At 53.1% G+C, this 16,348-nt stretch overlaps 9 protein-coding genes across 9 annotated transcripts; 4 read left to right on the top strand and 5 right to left on the bottom strand.

Annotated features, from left to right (window-relative positions):
• Positions 1 to 33: 33 nt before the first annotated feature.
• Positions 34 to 852, top strand: NCB2 (negative cofactor 2 transcription regulator complex subunit ncb2; the record flags this gene model as incomplete). Its single annotated transcript, XM_064835649.1, has 4 exons — positions 34 to 55; positions 168 to 194; positions 278 to 594; positions 724 to 852. 4 exons carry the CDS (start codon positions 34 to 36, stop codon positions 850 to 852), a joined length of 495 nt encoding a protein of 164 aa, XP_064696699.1.
• A 490-nt stretch (positions 853 to 1,342) lies between these two features.
• LTS14_002945 (uncharacterized protein) lies at positions 1,343 to 3,526 on the top strand (the record flags this gene model as incomplete). Its single annotated transcript, XM_064835650.1, has 2 exons — positions 1,343 to 2,250; positions 2,668 to 3,526. The coding sequence occupies 2 exons, from the start codon at positions 1,343 to 1,345 to the stop codon at positions 3,524 to 3,526; spliced, it is 1,767 nt and encodes a 588-aa protein (XP_064696700.1).
• Positions 3,527 to 3,786: 260 nt separating this feature from the next.
• On the bottom strand, positions 3,787 to 6,150 carry LTS14_002946 (uncharacterized protein; the record flags this gene model as incomplete). The annotated part of the gene is made up of 1 exon (XM_064835651.1): positions 3,787 to 6,150. One exon carries the CDS (start codon positions 6,148 to 6,150, stop codon positions 3,787 to 3,789), a length of 2,364 nt encoding a protein of 787 aa, XP_064696701.1.
• A 583-nt stretch (positions 6,151 to 6,733) lies between these two features.
• UBC6 (Ubiquitin-conjugating enzyme E2 6) lies at positions 6,734 to 7,570 on the top strand (the record flags this gene model as incomplete). Its single annotated transcript, XM_064835652.1, is given in 2 exon segments — positions 6,734 to 7,527; positions 7,546 to 7,570. 2 exon segments carry the CDS (start codon positions 6,734 to 6,736, stop codon positions 7,568 to 7,570), a joined length of 819 nt encoding a protein of 272 aa, XP_064696702.1.
• Positions 7,571 to 7,861: 291 nt separating this feature from the next.
• Positions 7,862 to 8,618, bottom strand: RPS14B (ribosomal 40S subunit protein S14B; the record flags this gene model as incomplete). The annotated part of the gene is made up of 4 exons (XM_064835653.1): positions 7,862 to 8,013; positions 8,070 to 8,230; positions 8,377 to 8,449; positions 8,549 to 8,618. 4 exons carry the CDS (start codon positions 8,616 to 8,618, stop codon positions 7,862 to 7,864), a joined length of 456 nt encoding a protein of 151 aa, XP_064696703.1.
• A 334-nt stretch (positions 8,619 to 8,952) lies between these two features.
• On the top strand, positions 8,953 to 10,627 carry TYR1 (prephenate dehydrogenase (NADP(+)); the record flags this gene model as incomplete). The annotated part of the gene is made up of 3 exons (XM_064835654.1): positions 8,953 to 9,035; positions 9,359 to 9,419; positions 9,473 to 10,627. The coding sequence occupies 3 exons, from the start codon at positions 8,953 to 8,955 to the stop codon at positions 10,625 to 10,627; spliced, it is 1,299 nt and encodes a 432-aa protein (XP_064696704.1).
• Positions 10,628 to 10,717: 90 nt separating this feature from the next.
• Positions 10,718 to 12,628, bottom strand: LTS14_002950 (uncharacterized protein; the record flags this gene model as incomplete). The annotated part of the gene is made up of 1 exon (XM_064835655.1): positions 10,718 to 12,628. One exon carries the CDS (start codon positions 12,626 to 12,628, stop codon positions 10,718 to 10,720), a length of 1,911 nt encoding a protein of 636 aa, XP_064696705.1.
• An 882-nt stretch (positions 12,629 to 13,510) lies between these two features.
• FMO1_1 (monooxygenase) lies at positions 13,511 to 15,019 on the bottom strand (the record flags this gene model as incomplete). The annotated part of the gene is made up of 2 exons (XM_064835656.1): positions 13,511 to 14,258; positions 14,484 to 15,019. 2 exons carry the CDS (start codon positions 15,017 to 15,019, stop codon positions 13,511 to 13,513), a joined length of 1,284 nt encoding a protein of 427 aa, XP_064696706.1.
• Positions 15,020 to 15,283: 264 nt separating this feature from the next.
• LTS14_002952 (uncharacterized protein) lies at positions 15,284 to 15,799 on the bottom strand (the record flags this gene model as incomplete). The annotated part of the gene is made up of 1 exon (XM_064835657.1): positions 15,284 to 15,799. The coding sequence occupies one exon, from the start codon at positions 15,797 to 15,799 to the stop codon at positions 15,284 to 15,286; it is 516 nt and encodes a 171-aa protein (XP_064696707.1).
• Between the last annotated feature and the right edge of the window lie 549 nt (positions 15,800 to 16,348).

The following is a 16,348-nucleotide window of genomic DNA, read 5'->3' on the forward strand; positions in this document are numbered from 1 at the left end:
CCCATCAGACCGAACGATACCACTACTAAAAACATGTCGGACAAAGAATTCGGAGGTATGTCTCAGGAAGCAGCCGTCACGCAACAATGGCTATAGCTATAGGAAGAGGACAGCCGGCCGCACTGGTAGAAGGACGTCTCGCGACTAACACTCACTTGATTCTGTAGGCAGCGAGGACTTGTCACTCCCCAAAGGTAAGTCATACAACGAAGCCATCCCATCCCATCCCAGCACATCCCCCGCGGACACCATGTAGAGACTTACCTCCCCCCCACAGCGACCGTCCACAAAATCATCACCGAAGTCCTCACCTCCCCCTCCATCCTCGCTGCCCAAAACCAAGGCAACAGCGTGGGTAGCGATGGAGTAGCCGCCCAACCCATGACATTCGCGAAAGAGACCCGAGATCTCCTCATCGAATGCTGCGTCGAATTCGTCACGATGCTGAGTTCCGAGGCCAACGAGATTGCGGAGAAGGAGGCGAAGAAGACGATTGCGTGCGAGCATATTACGAAAGCGTTGGAGGAGTTGGGGTTTGGGGATTATGTGCCGGAGTTGTTGGCGGTGGCGGATCAGTTCAAGAGTAGTCAGGTGGTGAGCATTTGTCCCCACCCTACACGGTCGAGCATGGCTTGTGAGAGAGGAGGGGAGATTGGGGGAGAGAGGTGGACTGAAGGGTGGGCTGATGGGTGGATGTGATGCTGACGAAATCGTTGAATGCAGACACGAGAACGAAAACAGACCAAGATCGAGCAGAGTGGCATGACGAATGAGGAGCTGATCCGAGCACAGGAGGAGCTGTTCAAAACGGCTGGGGACAAGTTCTCGAGCAATGTCTCGCCTGGTGCGTGAAGGAGTACTTCATGAACGGGAGGATGGGAAGGAAAATGTCGATTAGCGTGGCGTTCTCGGTGTGAACAAGGTATACCCCCAATGAAATGCTTCAGTACTATCGATCATGTCAAGCGAGCACAGCGCGTGGAGGCGAACGAACGAACAATGTCTTTGTCAACACGGACGAGCCAGGCATCGCTCCCGCCGTCTCTGGCTTTATCCTCTTGTTAGGACCGCACAATGCCTCTGTCCAGGTCTGATCACGGTGTACAAGGCCATTCTGTTCCGACGCGACTAGCCATATAAGACGTCTGCGGACAACGCCACCTTGAGCTCGTCAGATACGTGCTTGTTGACCCTTTGACAAGCACACACAGCTCGGTAACAAGCGACTCGAACTCACCACAACACAACAGAGATCAAGCAAGGATCTCGACAATCATTTCTGACAACTTCTACATCAACGACCGCAACTTCCACCTCAAGCGTACCGGTATAGCCCGGCGCCATGCCGAGGATGCTCGACTCCATTACGAAAAATGCTGTTCATGACGCGCAGACCGCGCATCAGGACTACGAGGCGGCGGAAGCTGAGGTGTATTGGTCGGAACGATACTTCATGATTGGAGAGATTTCGGCTGCGATGGTGAGTCAAGCCAAGACAACCCTAAGGTTCGCCACTGTCCGTGCTGAATTTGCAGATCAGAAAGTCACGAGACTACATCAAGTTGTGCTGGAGACGAAGGAGAAGCTGGAGAAGGCGGAGAAGGAGTTTGCTGATTATCGTGCTCGTCAAGCCGTTCCGAAATCGTCATCGACTTTTGCTGGATCTGACAGCGACGGGAGCCGGGCTCGAGCACGCGCGGGCACTGGACCCGAGTGGTATGCTGATGCTCCTCCTGGGAAAACCGGGAGCAGGGCGAGACCGAGGTTCTCCTCTACGGAGAGGGCGAAAGCGTATACTGGGACTGCTCCGTCGAAGAAACAGAAGAAGGCGCAGAGGCGTGGGGAGGAGAGGATGCCGGAAGAGGTGCCGAAGAAGCATCCTCCACCCCCTTCACCGAAAGCAAAGTCGACGAAGCAACCCAGCTCCAAGCCAGAGAAGATCACCGCCCTCAGCATCAACGGCCTTTTTGCCACCGCCTCCCTAGCTTTCGCAGACTACAGCACTATCACCGCCTTCCCGGACCCTCCCTCCGAACCATGCCACAATCTATCCTGCATGAAAATAGCTCGCGCGCTCGAAGCCTGCCTCTGTAATCTACGAAAGGTCTTCAAGATGGTGGAGAATCCGGGTAAGGAAAGACGTGCGTGGCATCCGGATCGCTTTGCTTGTGTACGCGATCATTCACAGGGTTTTCGGGAGGAGTGTCGGAGGAAGGCTGGGGAGGTGTTTGTGGGGTTGAGTGGCATGATGTGAGTCTACTTGGTCTTCTGATGCTTGGGCAGGGATAGCTCGTTTGGTGAAGTAAGGTAAGACTTCTTCTCGCCAGCTCTTCGGAATTCTCCTTCGAACTCACATTGCGTACATGAATGACCATCACGATCTACCTCCACTCCTCGACTCATTACCGTCACGGCAGGCCGTTGGCGTCTCCACTCCTCAACTTCGATGATATAATTTCGAGTTGGGAGGTTTCTTTGATCAATATCATTGTTAACTTTAATTTAGCTCGCCACAATCTACCAGTGCTTTGTCTCCCAAATCAACCCCATCTTTCTTTCTATCAATCTTCTTTTGGACAATGGAAGCCATGGAGTATATGCAGGTAGCAGCAGAATCCGCCTCTTGGCGGTTGCTAGATCCTGTCCCAACCTACACGTGAAATACAGATACATCACAGCCATGCCCTTCAAACACTTCGAAAACGACCCGCGCTGGCACAAAGCCCAGATCCTGCGCGCGAAACGACTAGTCCAAGCCGCCCAACTCCGCCACGACCGCGCCATATCCGACTCAAAAGAAGCAGATGTTATAATCGCCGACGCCAAAGCTGGCCTCCAGAAAGCCCGGCGCTCGCACAGGGTATCCAGACTCCCAGGCCCCTCCCTCGACGTCCAAGGCGCGGAGAACTTCGTCCGCAAAGCCGTAGCGAATGCGGAATTATGGGAGGGCGCGATCAGCACGCTCCTGTTTGAGGTGGAGAGGGCCGAGCGGTCATTGAGAGAGGCTGAAAAGGGGTTGGGAAAGTGTTTGAGGAGGGCGAGGGAGGGCAGGGATTGGGATTCGGAGGAGGAGGCGGAGAGGGCGGCGGAGGAGAGCTGGGAGGAGCGGAGGTTCGAGGAGGAGGAGAGGAGACAGTATGTGAAGGAGCGGCAACAGAGGCGGGACGAGGCTAGGGCTTATGCTACGGGTGCTGGGGTGAAGGGGCATGTCATCACGCGTGCTGGAATCGTCGCCTTTCACCAGAAGGCGAAGGAAGCCTTGGCTGGCTATGGCTCCATCCCTGTCTTCCCTGACCCGCCTTCGGAGCCTTGCGGGAATGTCTCCTGCGCGGCTACGGCCCCGACTCGAGCGCTGCGGGCTTGCAGGTGCAACATCATGCGAGTCTTTTTCGGGATCTCCGATTTGAAGAAAGTGAGGCGGAGCTGGCATCCCGATCGCTTTTCCGCTGTGAAGCCAGAAGTTAGGGAGGAGTATAAGAAGAAGGCTGGGGAGATCTTTGTCGTTTTGAGTGAGATGATTTGGTGATTGATATTCCTGATGTGCTTTTCGGTAAGTATGTCTGATAGGCGTGCATTATGTTTGCGATGCGAGGGTTTCCGAAGGGCATTCAGCTGGATTCGGAGGGCCTATAGAGTAAGCGTCTTGTAAAGATAACACAGCTCGAGCCGTTCGTTCATCCCTTGCGCGTTTGGACATCCTTCCAAGCATAATTCATGTCGTTCCAGCTATGTCCAACGCCAAGCCTGCCATGAACGGTGCCGACAACTCCTTGATTGCGAAATGTCCTATATGATGCAGAAGACTTGACTTGCTTCTGCCAAAACTGTCGGTGAGGTGTCAATAGAAGTTGAGCACACCTCGCCGATGTATTGGTATCGATCATTGCTTACTCTCCGCAGGATCACAGGCAGTGTGCAGTTCTCGAGCAGACAAATGGAATCACCGACTTGCGCCTCGTCATAGACCACACTTAGATTATCCTGCGAGGACACAACAAGCTTCATCCTGTAGTTCTCCAAATTTGCAAAGGCGCGCTGCAAGATAACATCGCACTGGCCATCACTTTGATAGCTGACCATGGTCGACTGTTCCCAAAGCCTCGCATATTGGTGAATAGTGTGTCGTCCAACCCGTACAAAGCCCGTCGTATGGAGCCAAAAACGACGAAGCAGTAAATCAGCTGCGGTATCATGCCGTCCTGCGAGCTGGCATGTAATTATCGAAACAGTCTCATTCGTTGTCAAGCTTTGCTGGTACACACGCTCGTCCTCCGTAAGGTCCGCAGTCTCAGTCACGATTCTGTACAGTCGGCTCAGAACCAAAAGAACCTGGACTAGTAATGGCGCGTCCAAGGTGTATCGGTCTGGTACGTCGACGATCGCATCAGCAGACCGTTCGGCTCGTTTGGACCATTCACGCCACTCAGCCTCTTCGGCTCGCAAGTTTATGGATCTATCTGACTTCCCTCCGACGCAAGCGATATCATCGAGAATATGACCCGGCAGATGAATACTCTGGGCCGGGTCGAGATCACCGACAACCAGGTCGATGTCAACGGAATCCCTCTCTGGAATCGCGCTAAGAGGGGACTCAACCATGCGCAATATCCATGGTGGCAGGTTGCATGGCAGCTTAGACCAATCTGGGACCCACGACGGGAGAGTCGCATCTCGCAACTTGTCCTCATCGAGGCTCCAATTATGTCTCCGTCTACGCGCTCCAGCCAGCGTAATGAGAACCTCTTGTCCTTGACGTAGGATCATGCTCCTTGTAGTCTTTGTGAAGATCTCGGCCACGGATTGCATATAATTAGGTATTGGCAGTAAGTCGGCACCATCTCGGGTCAGGCCGAGCAAAGCGTATATGACGTCCCGCTCATCCGTGGCTGTGCGATGTCTATTTGCAAGCAGAGCAGTGGATAGTTGTATGCGACCAGTGCGCAGGCTTTGGCGTTGCTCCTGCGCCCTAAAGCTGCAGAGCGAGTCGAGCAGATCCCAACAGCGAGGCTCAAGATGTAGGTCGCAACTGATCCCACATGATGACGAGCACCTCCCATAATTCAAGCAATGAGACAGGCGTTCGAATGGTAGAGTCCTGTCACGGTACCATAGCTCAACGCATTTTGCCTTCGCTACCTCCTGCACTATCCAGCTCCTGGACCAGTAGGCATTGTTCATTATGCAATCCAGGTGCCATTTGTGGTCGGCAACGCTATCCTGCTTTCCGGTCGATGACGCCAAACTCTCCATCGCCGCACCCCATGATAAATCATCATACTTGCTGGCGCCGTCCGGCCACACAATGACACCTTTAGCTTGGCGATATATCTGGCCCATGAGAAGGATCTGAGAAGACCTTTCACCGGTATCACATTGATTTATGCATAGAGCATCGGCCCAAACACGATGGACCCCGCGATGATGCATTTCCTTCAGAGCCATGGCAAGATTTGAGGTACATATCAACGTCTGCCCGTCGATAACCACGCTGACGCCTTCAAGCTGATCGCCCCAGCAATATGAGAGCGCGTGATAGTCATTGCACGTAACCAGTGATTCGGTTCTTAGTTGACAGAACATCGCCGGTACTGTGGAGGACTCTTTGTGTAGCTTGTAATCGACCAGCTCTAGTATCCTGATCTCGAATCGAGATTGATCGAGTGGCTTGTACAACTTTTGAGGTCGGTCCTCGGATACACGGTTCTGCAGGCCACGCAATTGGTTAATGGCCAGCTCGAAGTCCATTCCCTCTTGACTGCTCATGAGGTCTTCTCGTATGAACAGTAAGCTTTTGTCCAATCGGATGCGCTTGCTGCGTTCTGTCAAATCAATGACCCTCCGATATGATCCATTACGACTTTTATTGCCTCCCAAGCGGAGAGCGCAGTCGAGCACCTCATTGAAATGCTTGTAGGATTGATCGACCAGATGCATGCGCGCGAACTCGTCCTGCTGGCAAAGCTTGTTCATCTGCGGGATGGTTTCTTCGACCTTCTCAAGCTCTTTCAGGAGCTCAAGCCAGTAAGAAACATCATCCGCATGACTGTCGGTCACCGTGTATTGCACTCGAGCTTTCGCTCGAGCCAACGCGGCGTGTACAGCCTCTGGATTAATTTTCTCGGCGTGTGAGGCACCTACAGACAGCGACATATCTGCAGAGAGCTGGGTTTGAGCTTCAATATGTTCGCTCTGGGATAAACAGGCGATGTCTGAACGATTCGGCCAGCGTGACTGTTATCTGGCACCAGTCCAAGTCCTCGCCAGCCAGATCAGTAGCCCGAGGGAGTGGATGTGTATGTCTATCGAGCATGCGCCTGTACGCCCTAAGTATCAGCCTGACTTTCTTGGTTTTGTCACAATGGTCGGGCCGTTGGCGGCAGTCAGCAGCTTCTAGAGAGTGCAGTGGAGCTGGAACAGTGGCAAGGCTGTGAGGCACGGCGTAGCGAGCTGCCCTGCATGACGTACAAGGCATGCCCCAGCTACACCGACCAGAGTATCGGGTATACGTTCTATCTCGAGGAAAAGTCCGTTGATGGCCATCGTCGAGTGCTGCACGAGCAGTGGCGGGAGTGAGGTAGGTACTTGGTTGAGGTCCATAAGATTGAACATCACGTGCACAGGCTGAATCCCGGCACCCGGTACGGTGACTAAGCGTCTTCACATGCACAAAGCATCTCTAGTCTTCAACATTACCGCACTACTACCTCCACGCAACACCCCGCAACGAACAATCATGGCAACAAAAGCAGCCCACAAGCGTCTGACCCGCGAATATGCCGCCCTCGCTGCTCAACCCGTCGAATACATTACCGCCCACCCAGCCGAAAGCAACATCCTAGAGTGGCACTACGTCCTGACCGGCCCACCACAAACACCCTACCACAACGGCCAATACTGGGGGACCCTCACCTTCCCGCCGGACTACCCTTTCGCACCACCTGCCATCCGGATGCACACACCCAGCGGCAGGTTTAGATGCAGCGAGAGATTATGTCTAAGCATAAGTGATTTCCACCCCAAGAGTTTCAATCCTGCTTGGGAAGTCTCTACGATCTTACTCGGGGTATTGAGTTTCATGACTAGCGAGGATATGACTACGGGCTCCATATCTGGAACGGAAGCGCAAAGGAAGGAGTTCGCCGCGCGGTCGAGATGGTGGAATAGTACGGGTGGTGGGAGTACGGATCGGACATTGGGTGGGAGTTTGAAGCCTAGTAGCAACACGAAGGGATTCGGAAGTATCAAGTCGGGTGACGGAGGGAAGAAGTTCAAGGAGCAGTGGCCTGAGCTGGACGAGGAGAATTGGAAGGCGATTGAGGAGCAGAAGATTGATCCGCAGACTGGACGGTCTTTAATCCTGGCACCCGCACAGAACTGCTCGCCCGAGACTGCGGCTTTGAGGAAGAGGGCAAGCGGGAGTACGGCTGGGCTTGGAGCTGTGGTGGAAGGTGGTCAGGCGGCACGAGACGCTGGCCAGGGGTGGCTAGGGAGGAATTGGGGTAAGCTGGTGGTGGCGACACTGTTTGTGTATGTCATTGCTGCCAGGTTGCTTAGTGACGTTCAGTCGTGAGTACACTACAACGGATCATGGCTTTTGTGATTAGCGAGGCGTTCGAGGGGATGTACAGTATAGCATTGACGGAGCATAGCATGACCACAGGCGTGGGAGCACATCACGGAGGATAGAAACATGTCGTTATGAATGAGGTGCATCAGCACAGCTACAAAGACATTGTAACTAGTACGAGCACGCAGGAGACCAGGCAAGGGTTGCCGTTCTCCGCGACAGGATTCTCATCATTTCTATCACCATGTCCACCACCACTGCCACCGTATTCGAAGCGTAATGTAAGCCGATTGCTCACAGACGACGACCACGGCGACCACCCTTTCTCCTCGTGCTGTCGGAAGGAGTAGGCGTCACATCCTCAATACGGCCAATCTTCATGCCGGAACGAGCCAGGGCACGGAGAGCAGACTGGGCACCTGGGCCGGGGGTCTTGGTGCCGTTGCCTAACATAATAATATCAGTACCTGTAAGCCAGATTCATACTTCGAGCTGTACTCACCACCAGTAGCCCTAATCTTGACGTGGAGAGCAGTGATGCCCAACTCCTTGCAGCGGATAGCCACATCCTGAGCAGCCAACATGGCAGCATAGGGAGAGGACTCGTCACGATCGGCCTTGACTTTCATGCCGCCGGTCACACGGCTGATGGTTTCGCGGCCACTGGAAATCACCCAGGTTAGCCTATGAACTTCCAAAAGCTATGTGTGTATGTATATGCCATCCTCGAATCATTTGCCGAGCAAGATTCTTCGTCTTTCTCTGCGGCTGTTGTTCAAGGTGGTGTGGTGGTATAGGTGGAAACGTACGAGAGATCGGTGACGTGGACGAAGGTATCGTTGAAGGAGGCGAATATACGGGCTACGCCGAAGACGAGCTCGCCTGTGCAGAAGGATATATCAGTATATGTTGCTCTCGTGCTCATATCGCATATCGCATATCGCATGTCGCATTGGTGGTGGAGGTGGGTTATTCACATACCCTCGCGGACCTGGGGACCAAGCTGGACATTCTCTTGCGCGCCGCGCTCGACCTTCTTCTTGGGTGCCATATTTGCAATGTGTTGTGGTTGACTGTTTTTCGTGCTTGCTATCGTTGTCAAAGCGGGCAATTTCTGAGTGTGGGTGTGGAAGTTCGACTCGGCACGAAAGTCGTGCCAAGGCCGATGCCCGCGGCGGTCCAAGCGCTCATTCACGTCTGCCATTTTCATCTTCGAACTTCAGACATTCGCCTGCTTCTTCACCATCCACCCGGGCCTTTCCACGTCCTCAACCAGACCGCTATTGTATCGCACGTTCGTTCCGAGACGAGGCAGAGGTCTTGCTCGTTGAGTAGCCCTCTTACTCGTTCTTGGTGCATGCTGAGCTCGCGTGCTCACCGTAATCATGGGGGATGCTGTAGTTGGCATCATTGGCATGGGTGACATGGGCAAGATGTATGCCCGGAGAATCAGCAAGGCTGGCTGGAAGTATGCTCACCTACTCACCCTTCCCGGCTCCCGACTCGCCCTTGGGCACATATGGTACGTGCAAAGCCCCTCTTCTCACAACGCATCACGCTTGCAATGATGACTTGAGTGCATTTGGCTCGAGTATGGCCGCTTGGCACCAGCTGCACCGTTAGGTGCGGTTGACCAGGCGGCTGTCACTGATGTAAAATCTCAGCTACCTTAATTTTATTTGTCTGACAAGCAACATATCACATTATTTCGAATGTTCCACAAAAACACAAGAAGCAGTAGCTAACTTACTCTACAGATATGTCCATCGTCTCATACTGACTGTAATATAGAGTCCACGCCTGCGATGTCCCCGATAAGACTGCCGCGCTGAGAGCAGAATTTGCGGACAATGTAGGCTCACTTTAGATAGTAAGCTCAGTCAGCATATGCTGAAAGGTAGGCAGACCAACATTTCCATTTTTGACAACGGTCATCTCGTGTCTCGTAGCTCAGACTGGATCATGTACTCGGTGGAGGCTAAGAACCTTGACGCCATTGTCGGCCAATATGGTCCATCTACGAAGGTCGGTGCTATCGTCGGTGGCCAGACTTCTACCAAAGCTCCCGAAATTGCTGCCTTTGAAAAGCATTTGCCCAAGGATGTTGAGATCGTGACTTGCCACTCGCTGCATGGGCCTGGAGTCAACCCCAAGGGCCAGCCACTGGCCATCATCAAGCATCGTGCTTCTGACAAGTCTGTCGAGCTGGTCGAGCGTATCCTGTCATGTCTCGAATCAAAGTTCGTCACGCTGTCGGCAGAGAAACATGATCGCATCACAGCAGATACCCAAGCTGTCACTCATGCAGCCTTCCTCAGCATGGGCACGGCATGGCAAGCGAACAATCAATTCCCATGGGAGCTACCACGATACATTGGAGGCATAGAAAATGTCAAGATCAACCTCATGATGCGTATCTACAGCCAAAAGTGGCACGTCTACGCCGGCCTCGCCATCCTCAACCCCTCAGCTCGAGCACAAATCCACCAATACGCGGTCTCCGTCACCGAACTATTCAAGCTCATGCTCGGCGGTCACCGCGAGGAGTTCACAACCCGCATCCAAAGCGCCCGCGCAGCAGTCTTCGGCGCACCACGCAAAGACGGCGAAGAATTGCTCCTCCAAGACGACCTCCTGGACAAATTCAGCCTGGGTGAAAAACCTGCTTCACGGCTGAAGAACAATCATCTCTCCCTCCTGGCAATGGTAGACTGCTGGTGGCACCTCAACATAAATCCCTACGACCACATGATCTGCTCGACGCCTCTCTTCCGCCTCTGGCTCGGCATCACAGAGTACGTGTACCGGAACGAAGAACTGTTATCCGAGTGCATCGACACCGCCATCGACGACAATACGTTCAGAGCGGATGACCTGGAATTCACGTTTGCGGCCAGAGATTGGAGCGAAAGGGTGAGTTTCGGGAATATGGATGGGTATCGGGAGAGATTCGAGAAGATCCAGAGGTACTTCGAGCCGAGATTTCCCGAGGCGAGAGAGATCGGGAACCAGATGATCCGAACTATCGAGGAGAATTTGGCGAGTAGGAAGAAGGGGTGAGGAGGGGAGATATTGGTACGGACGAGGGAGTGATCATGCAGAGCCCGATACGCTGCGGTGTACACGTGTCTAACGCACCCTCCGCGAGTATTACGGCCAGATTCCAGGTTGATCCGCATAATTCGCATAGTCTGCACCAAATAGCTCACGCATCATTTGATTTTGGTCTGTCTCCAAGAAGTTTGCTGGAAGGTATGGTGTCAACGGGTCCATCATTCCCTGCCCCGGACTAAGCATGCCCAATTGTTGAGTGACTTTCTGCAGGTTGTCGTTCATGTAGGTTCCTTTGTTCTCAAAATTCCTCTCTGTGCCATTTGACCCAGCAGCGTTGACTCTGCCGTTCGGGATCGGATCGGTCAAGCCTAGCACGTTCTGCTTGAGAAACCTGTGTATAGCTCGCAGTGCATGTCGAGCTTTCATCGATTTGGTGCTGTAAGACTCCCACAAGACACACAGCTCTAGCATCTCCGGTAATGCGTACTCGAGGCCTTGGTCTACAGTTGGTGGGGAGCCTGTTGCCTGTCGGCTCTTCAAGACGGAGCACAAGATCATGGCGGCAAGGTTGAAGTCGTGGATGAACTGGACCAGAAACGCGCGAGTCACTGTCAAGTTGTTGCCGGGTTGTGCTGCGTTCAGGAGAACTAGCTGGTGCTGAATCAGCTCCTTCGCGGCATGGATACACCGTCGCTGCTCTTCCTCGTAGCCTTCCAGGCCTATGTAGCGTTGGTAGAGGACACAGACGGCCTTGAGATGCGCAAACTCCAGAGTGTAGCGACCTGTTCGGAGTTCTGTGGGATCGCATATCGATTGATCAAGGGCTTTCATCTTCATTCCGGAAGGTAGAGAATCTCGAGCTTGCAATAGACGGTGGCACAGCGTCTCGATCTCGCCCGGCTCGGGTATTTGCGCTGCATGAGTCGACATAATTATGTCTCCGAAGATGGTCGAGATATGGTGGTATGCCAGACAGTACGTGACAGGCGTGACTTCGCTCCATGGCCGAGGAGGGGGTAAAGGGTCAGCTGTCAGATCAGCATCGGTGTAGTTGAGAGGCTCTGCTGTGTCGTGAGTGGTACAGTTGATGACAGAGACTAGACCGAGCTGGTAGCACATCTTGATGTCGTAAGCGCATATTGCACCCCAAACCCTTCGACGCATCTCCGCCTGCACGGGTGAGATCTCGGGATTGTGACGCGGGTCTCGATGATAGCCCCCTTGTGTGCAGAGCCTCGTGACGCAGCCGAGAAGGATGTATGTCTCTGAGGTCACGTCATTGTTCTTCAAGAGCAACGACTTGATATGCAGCAATAGAGCTTCGATAGCGTGCGCTTGTGGCCTTACGTAGTCGGCGATAAGTAGAGCGTGAGCGGTCATCCGCCGCAGATCCTCGGCCATGCTCTGCATTACCGGATCATCTGTAGCCTGGTTGCTCATCTCTGCACCCACACTTGCGATTGCAAGAAGTAGAGCAAGCCAAGCAGGAGAGACTGCTCCGGGATCACGCCAGAACTTCTCGTACTCCGCCTGGAAGGTAGGAGGGTGCGTAAGTAGTCGCAGAGCATCATCGCAGTGGAACCAGAGCACAACCAGGCGATCCATAGTGTATTTTGGTGGCACTAGATGAAGCAGGTCTTCGAGGCTGTACAGCTGAGTTATTCTGAGAATGATATCGGCTACCGCTATCGAGCTCTGTGGGATCTGCCAAATATCGTCTGGTGGCGACTGCTCTTCCCTGCCTTGCTCCTCGAAGTACGTCTTCACTTCCGTGATATCATCAATGATGGCTTCCCAGTGAGATGGTCCAACGAAATGTACAACGCCGGCGTCCGTGACCTTCAGTCTACCGACAGTATGAGCAAGATCGGTGGCAGGCTGGGCTATCGCTGCCGTGTCATCCTTGTGTTCTACGGCACTCTCATCTTTGCCAGTATCAGTCTGTCTAAGTTGATTCACAAAGCTTTCCAGACGGTCAACTTTCTCCCTCATGACTTCGGCTTTCATCTTCGCTGCATTATATCGCAGCCCGCGCTCCGTGTAATTGCAAGAGTCTTCGCGTCCGCGTTTGACACACTGATCGCACGAGGGAGCTGCACGGTTGCACTTCAATTTGCCGGTCCTGCATGGTAGACACGCGAGCTGAACACGCTGTGGTCGTCTCCGAGCAAGATCTTCTGCCATGTTCTGCAATTAATCATGGCGCACTTCTGCTGGGATTCACCTTTAGGTCTCTGCTTGCCAGTCCTCGCGTATGCGTTCTCAAGCGGTACGAGATGGATGAACGATGGTGTGCTGAACATGATGTGGCGATGGAGGTGGTCAACATAACATCGAGATTAGACTCACGAGAGCAAGGCAAGCTAGAATGAACATTAGACGCGAATGCTCGGATCGTCCTTAGACGGCGATCTAGCTGGATCGCACAGCCTGGCTCGTCGTGTGGCGACCAGTCAAGCGTAAGGTGGACGGACCTGCGCTTGCTTAGACTGCTGATTAAGGTGACAATAATGGCGCACAAGTTACCGCACTGGTGGTGTATCCCAAACTCAATCATTTCGCCCCCACTTGTCCGACAGTCGAAGGAGCGATAAAGTTGTCAGCTGCAGGAAATCCTCCTGTCACTAGACTCGTGCTTGAACTTCATCAGGAAGATGAGAAGCGCACTACTACATTCTACTGATAGACTTTCACGATGGCACAATTCAATACTGGCTGCCCAGCGAAATGAACAGAAGAAGCGCCAGAGTATGCTACGGGCACCCAGATACTGTACAAATCACCATCGTTCGTATAGGCTAGATATGCTCCCAGAAATCCAGACAACAAGTCCAATCATCGGTTTCGCGAGAACAACACCCCAAAACGCCGTGCCGGAACAGCCTTGTACTACTTGTAAAGGTAGCAGGCACGGCATCGCCCCTTGAGCCTACGCTTCATGTTCCTCCCCTGAGAGCAAGGCCCATCGTGTTCAGATCCAAGAGCTTGGTGATTAGTGACGAGATGGCGAGCCCCGCCCAGCTTCAAAAACTCTTTGCGCATTTCGCGACTGGTCTCACGGGCTCGATCGAGGCAGCCGCACCAGAATGGAGGCGGCATGCCCTGATCGCGGTGGATTGTGAGATTCTCTGCCGTTCGAAGACTCCATTCGAGCACCTCGTTGACATACTGCTTGTCGTCACGCAAGCGAAAAGAGTGGTAGTGGCGGGGATCGGCCCCTCCGGATCTAACCAGATCCTCATGTGCTTGGGTGGACTCATCATACCACCTGCGAAGCTCAGGCCTTGACGGTAAGGAAAGTCGCGAACTGAATATCCGCGCTACCACAGCGCTTTGCGCTTCCGCCACTGTGAAAGTCGCGCTCATGGTTGGGAGGCCAACGAAGGTCAGTGTTGGGTTTTCAGTATAGAGAAGGTGTTTGTAGACGTTACGCACTGAGACTCCAACCGGGGAGATCAAGTCGTCGCCTGCCTGTCTGATGAACGAGAAGTCGTAGGAATAGCCTGTGCAGATGATGACTTTGTCCACGGCAAGCTCGGTGCCGTTCTCGAAGGTCACAGTCTTGACTGCGTGATTGAATTGTTGGACTCCGGTAACACCGACGTGGGTCTCAGCACTGAGTTGCTGGGTACAAGGTCTGGGTTGTAGCGATCAGAAGCAACAATTACTTCTTTAGCGACGGCCGCAAGCTGCTTTGAGATATCCCATCCGGAGGCAGAGTTTCCAACGACAAGTACTACCTGCCAACGGTCAGCATTCTCCTACACGATTCATCTCTGGGTGTCTGACCTGATCGGCAAACTCTGTGGGATTTCTGTAAGTGATAGCGTGAGAAAAGCTAGACTGATGCAAAAGAGCTCACTCGGATATGCCTTCCAGCGGAGGCACGAAAGGATGGTGATAGTTGCCGATGGTAATGACGACTGCGTCGAAACAGTCCGTGCTTTGTACATCTCGAGGGGACAGGGGCTGCGTAGCCCGGATTCTCCAGCACTGCCGACCCATGCTCGTACCATGCTTGACCTCCTTGACTGTCGTGTTGCATTTGACTAGGAGATTGCTCTGGCCCAAAGGAGACTGCTCCAGCTTACTAGCATACGTCTTCAGGTACTCGAATACTTCAGAGCTTCGGGGAAAGAGTGATGTATCTTTGAGCCATGGAACATCAGAAAAGGTCATCAAAGAGCGCGGAAGGTTGGTCTCAAGGCCATCATAAACAGGGCTTGAAGTGCAATCATCCATTCGAGTAGTGTTCCAGACTCCACCAGGCTGTGCTTTCCGCTCGGAAATGGGTACTAGCAGGCCTTCTCCTAGAAGGTACTTTGCTGCAGCCAAGCCTGCGGCACCAGCACCAATGACCGCGACCCATCTGCCGTTGTTTGGTAGATGATAGACCATTGCGATCTTCGTGTGCGGGATGGAGGTGGTTTGTCGGGTGCTCAGGTCTGAGTGGTAGTTGCAGTGCTTTGAAGATTGTAAGAAGCTTATATCTGAGTTTTGATTGCGGTTGGGGATGTTTCTAGCTTAAGTATAGAAAACTTGAAGGGAACGGCCTAGTTGGTCTGTAGAGTTGTGCAGTCTCAGACAACGTCATTGTTGATGTACAGCTGTATCTTCTGCAACACGCACTGAACTACGCGAGATACTGTAACACTTGCTTGCTCAGACACGGATCCGACTGGCGAAACATACTGCAGGCATTTCTTTGCCCTCGCCATAATGGTAGGGCGCGGTCCCGAACTCGATCCAAAGTTGTTTTCTGTAGAGTCGCATGGCACCTTGATCTTTGTCCAGAGCGAACATAACCAGACGAACACCTGTTTGCTGGCTCCAAGTTTCTGCAGCTTGAAGCAGCAATGTCGCGGTACCGCCACCTCTCTGTCTTGGGTCGACAAAGAGTCTCCCTAGAACAGCGATCCCAGTATGGTCCGGGTGGAGTTTTCGCCAAAGAGCCACATATACATCGCTATCGTCTGGTTTGCTAACTGAGACGTGGCCGATGATTTTGTCTCCGTGAACAGCGACCCAAGCTTCTTGGATGAAGCCCTTACTTAGGAAGTCCTGAGCATTGTCCATGCCTTGCACCGGATAGCCATCAGCATCGTAGACACGCTGCAGGACGTCTACACATGTGTCGAGATCATCGTCTGTGCGACGCCTCACTGTGGTCGTAGTCATGGTGCTTGCAGGCCTGTCTCATCATCGTGTTCTTGCACCTAACCACGGATGGGAACAAACCCAGTGTAGGTCTGCTAGAAGTAGCGGGATAACCGTATGCTGACTCTTGATGAACATTCGACCTGCTTAGTCTGTCCTTGTCGTCGTCGACCTGGGAGCTGTCGGTATCGTGGATTGATAGAAGAAGCCATCGTGTTCTTGGCACGAAACGATTATACCCAATTGAGAAGGCGCCGTCTTTAGCGCCATTCCTCCCAATCGTTGGTGGGGTTTGCTTCTTCACCAACATTGTTGCAAGATTGTCGAGCAGAGGCAAGGCGTGAGAACAGCACCCATCACAGCGGCGCTACATATGTATATGCACTCCACCACTATGTAGATGCTGTAGCGAGAGCAGCACACCTCATCAATTCGATACTCACCATGGCACGACGTTGGCTGACTGCATTTGTATGCTGCTGCTAGCGGCTGAAACATCCTGCAGTGTTAATTTTGGCACAGCATGGGGCCACAAGAGCAGCACAGCCTCGACATGTCAGCCTTGGTCTA

This window comes from Recurvomyces mirabilis (assembly GCF_035927965.1).
Source record: "Recurvomyces mirabilis strain CCFEE 5264 chromosome Unknown scaffold_6, whole genome shotgun sequence".
NCBI lineage: Eukaryota > Fungi > Ascomycota > Dothideomycetes > Mycosphaerellales > Teratosphaeriaceae > Recurvomyces > Recurvomyces mirabilis.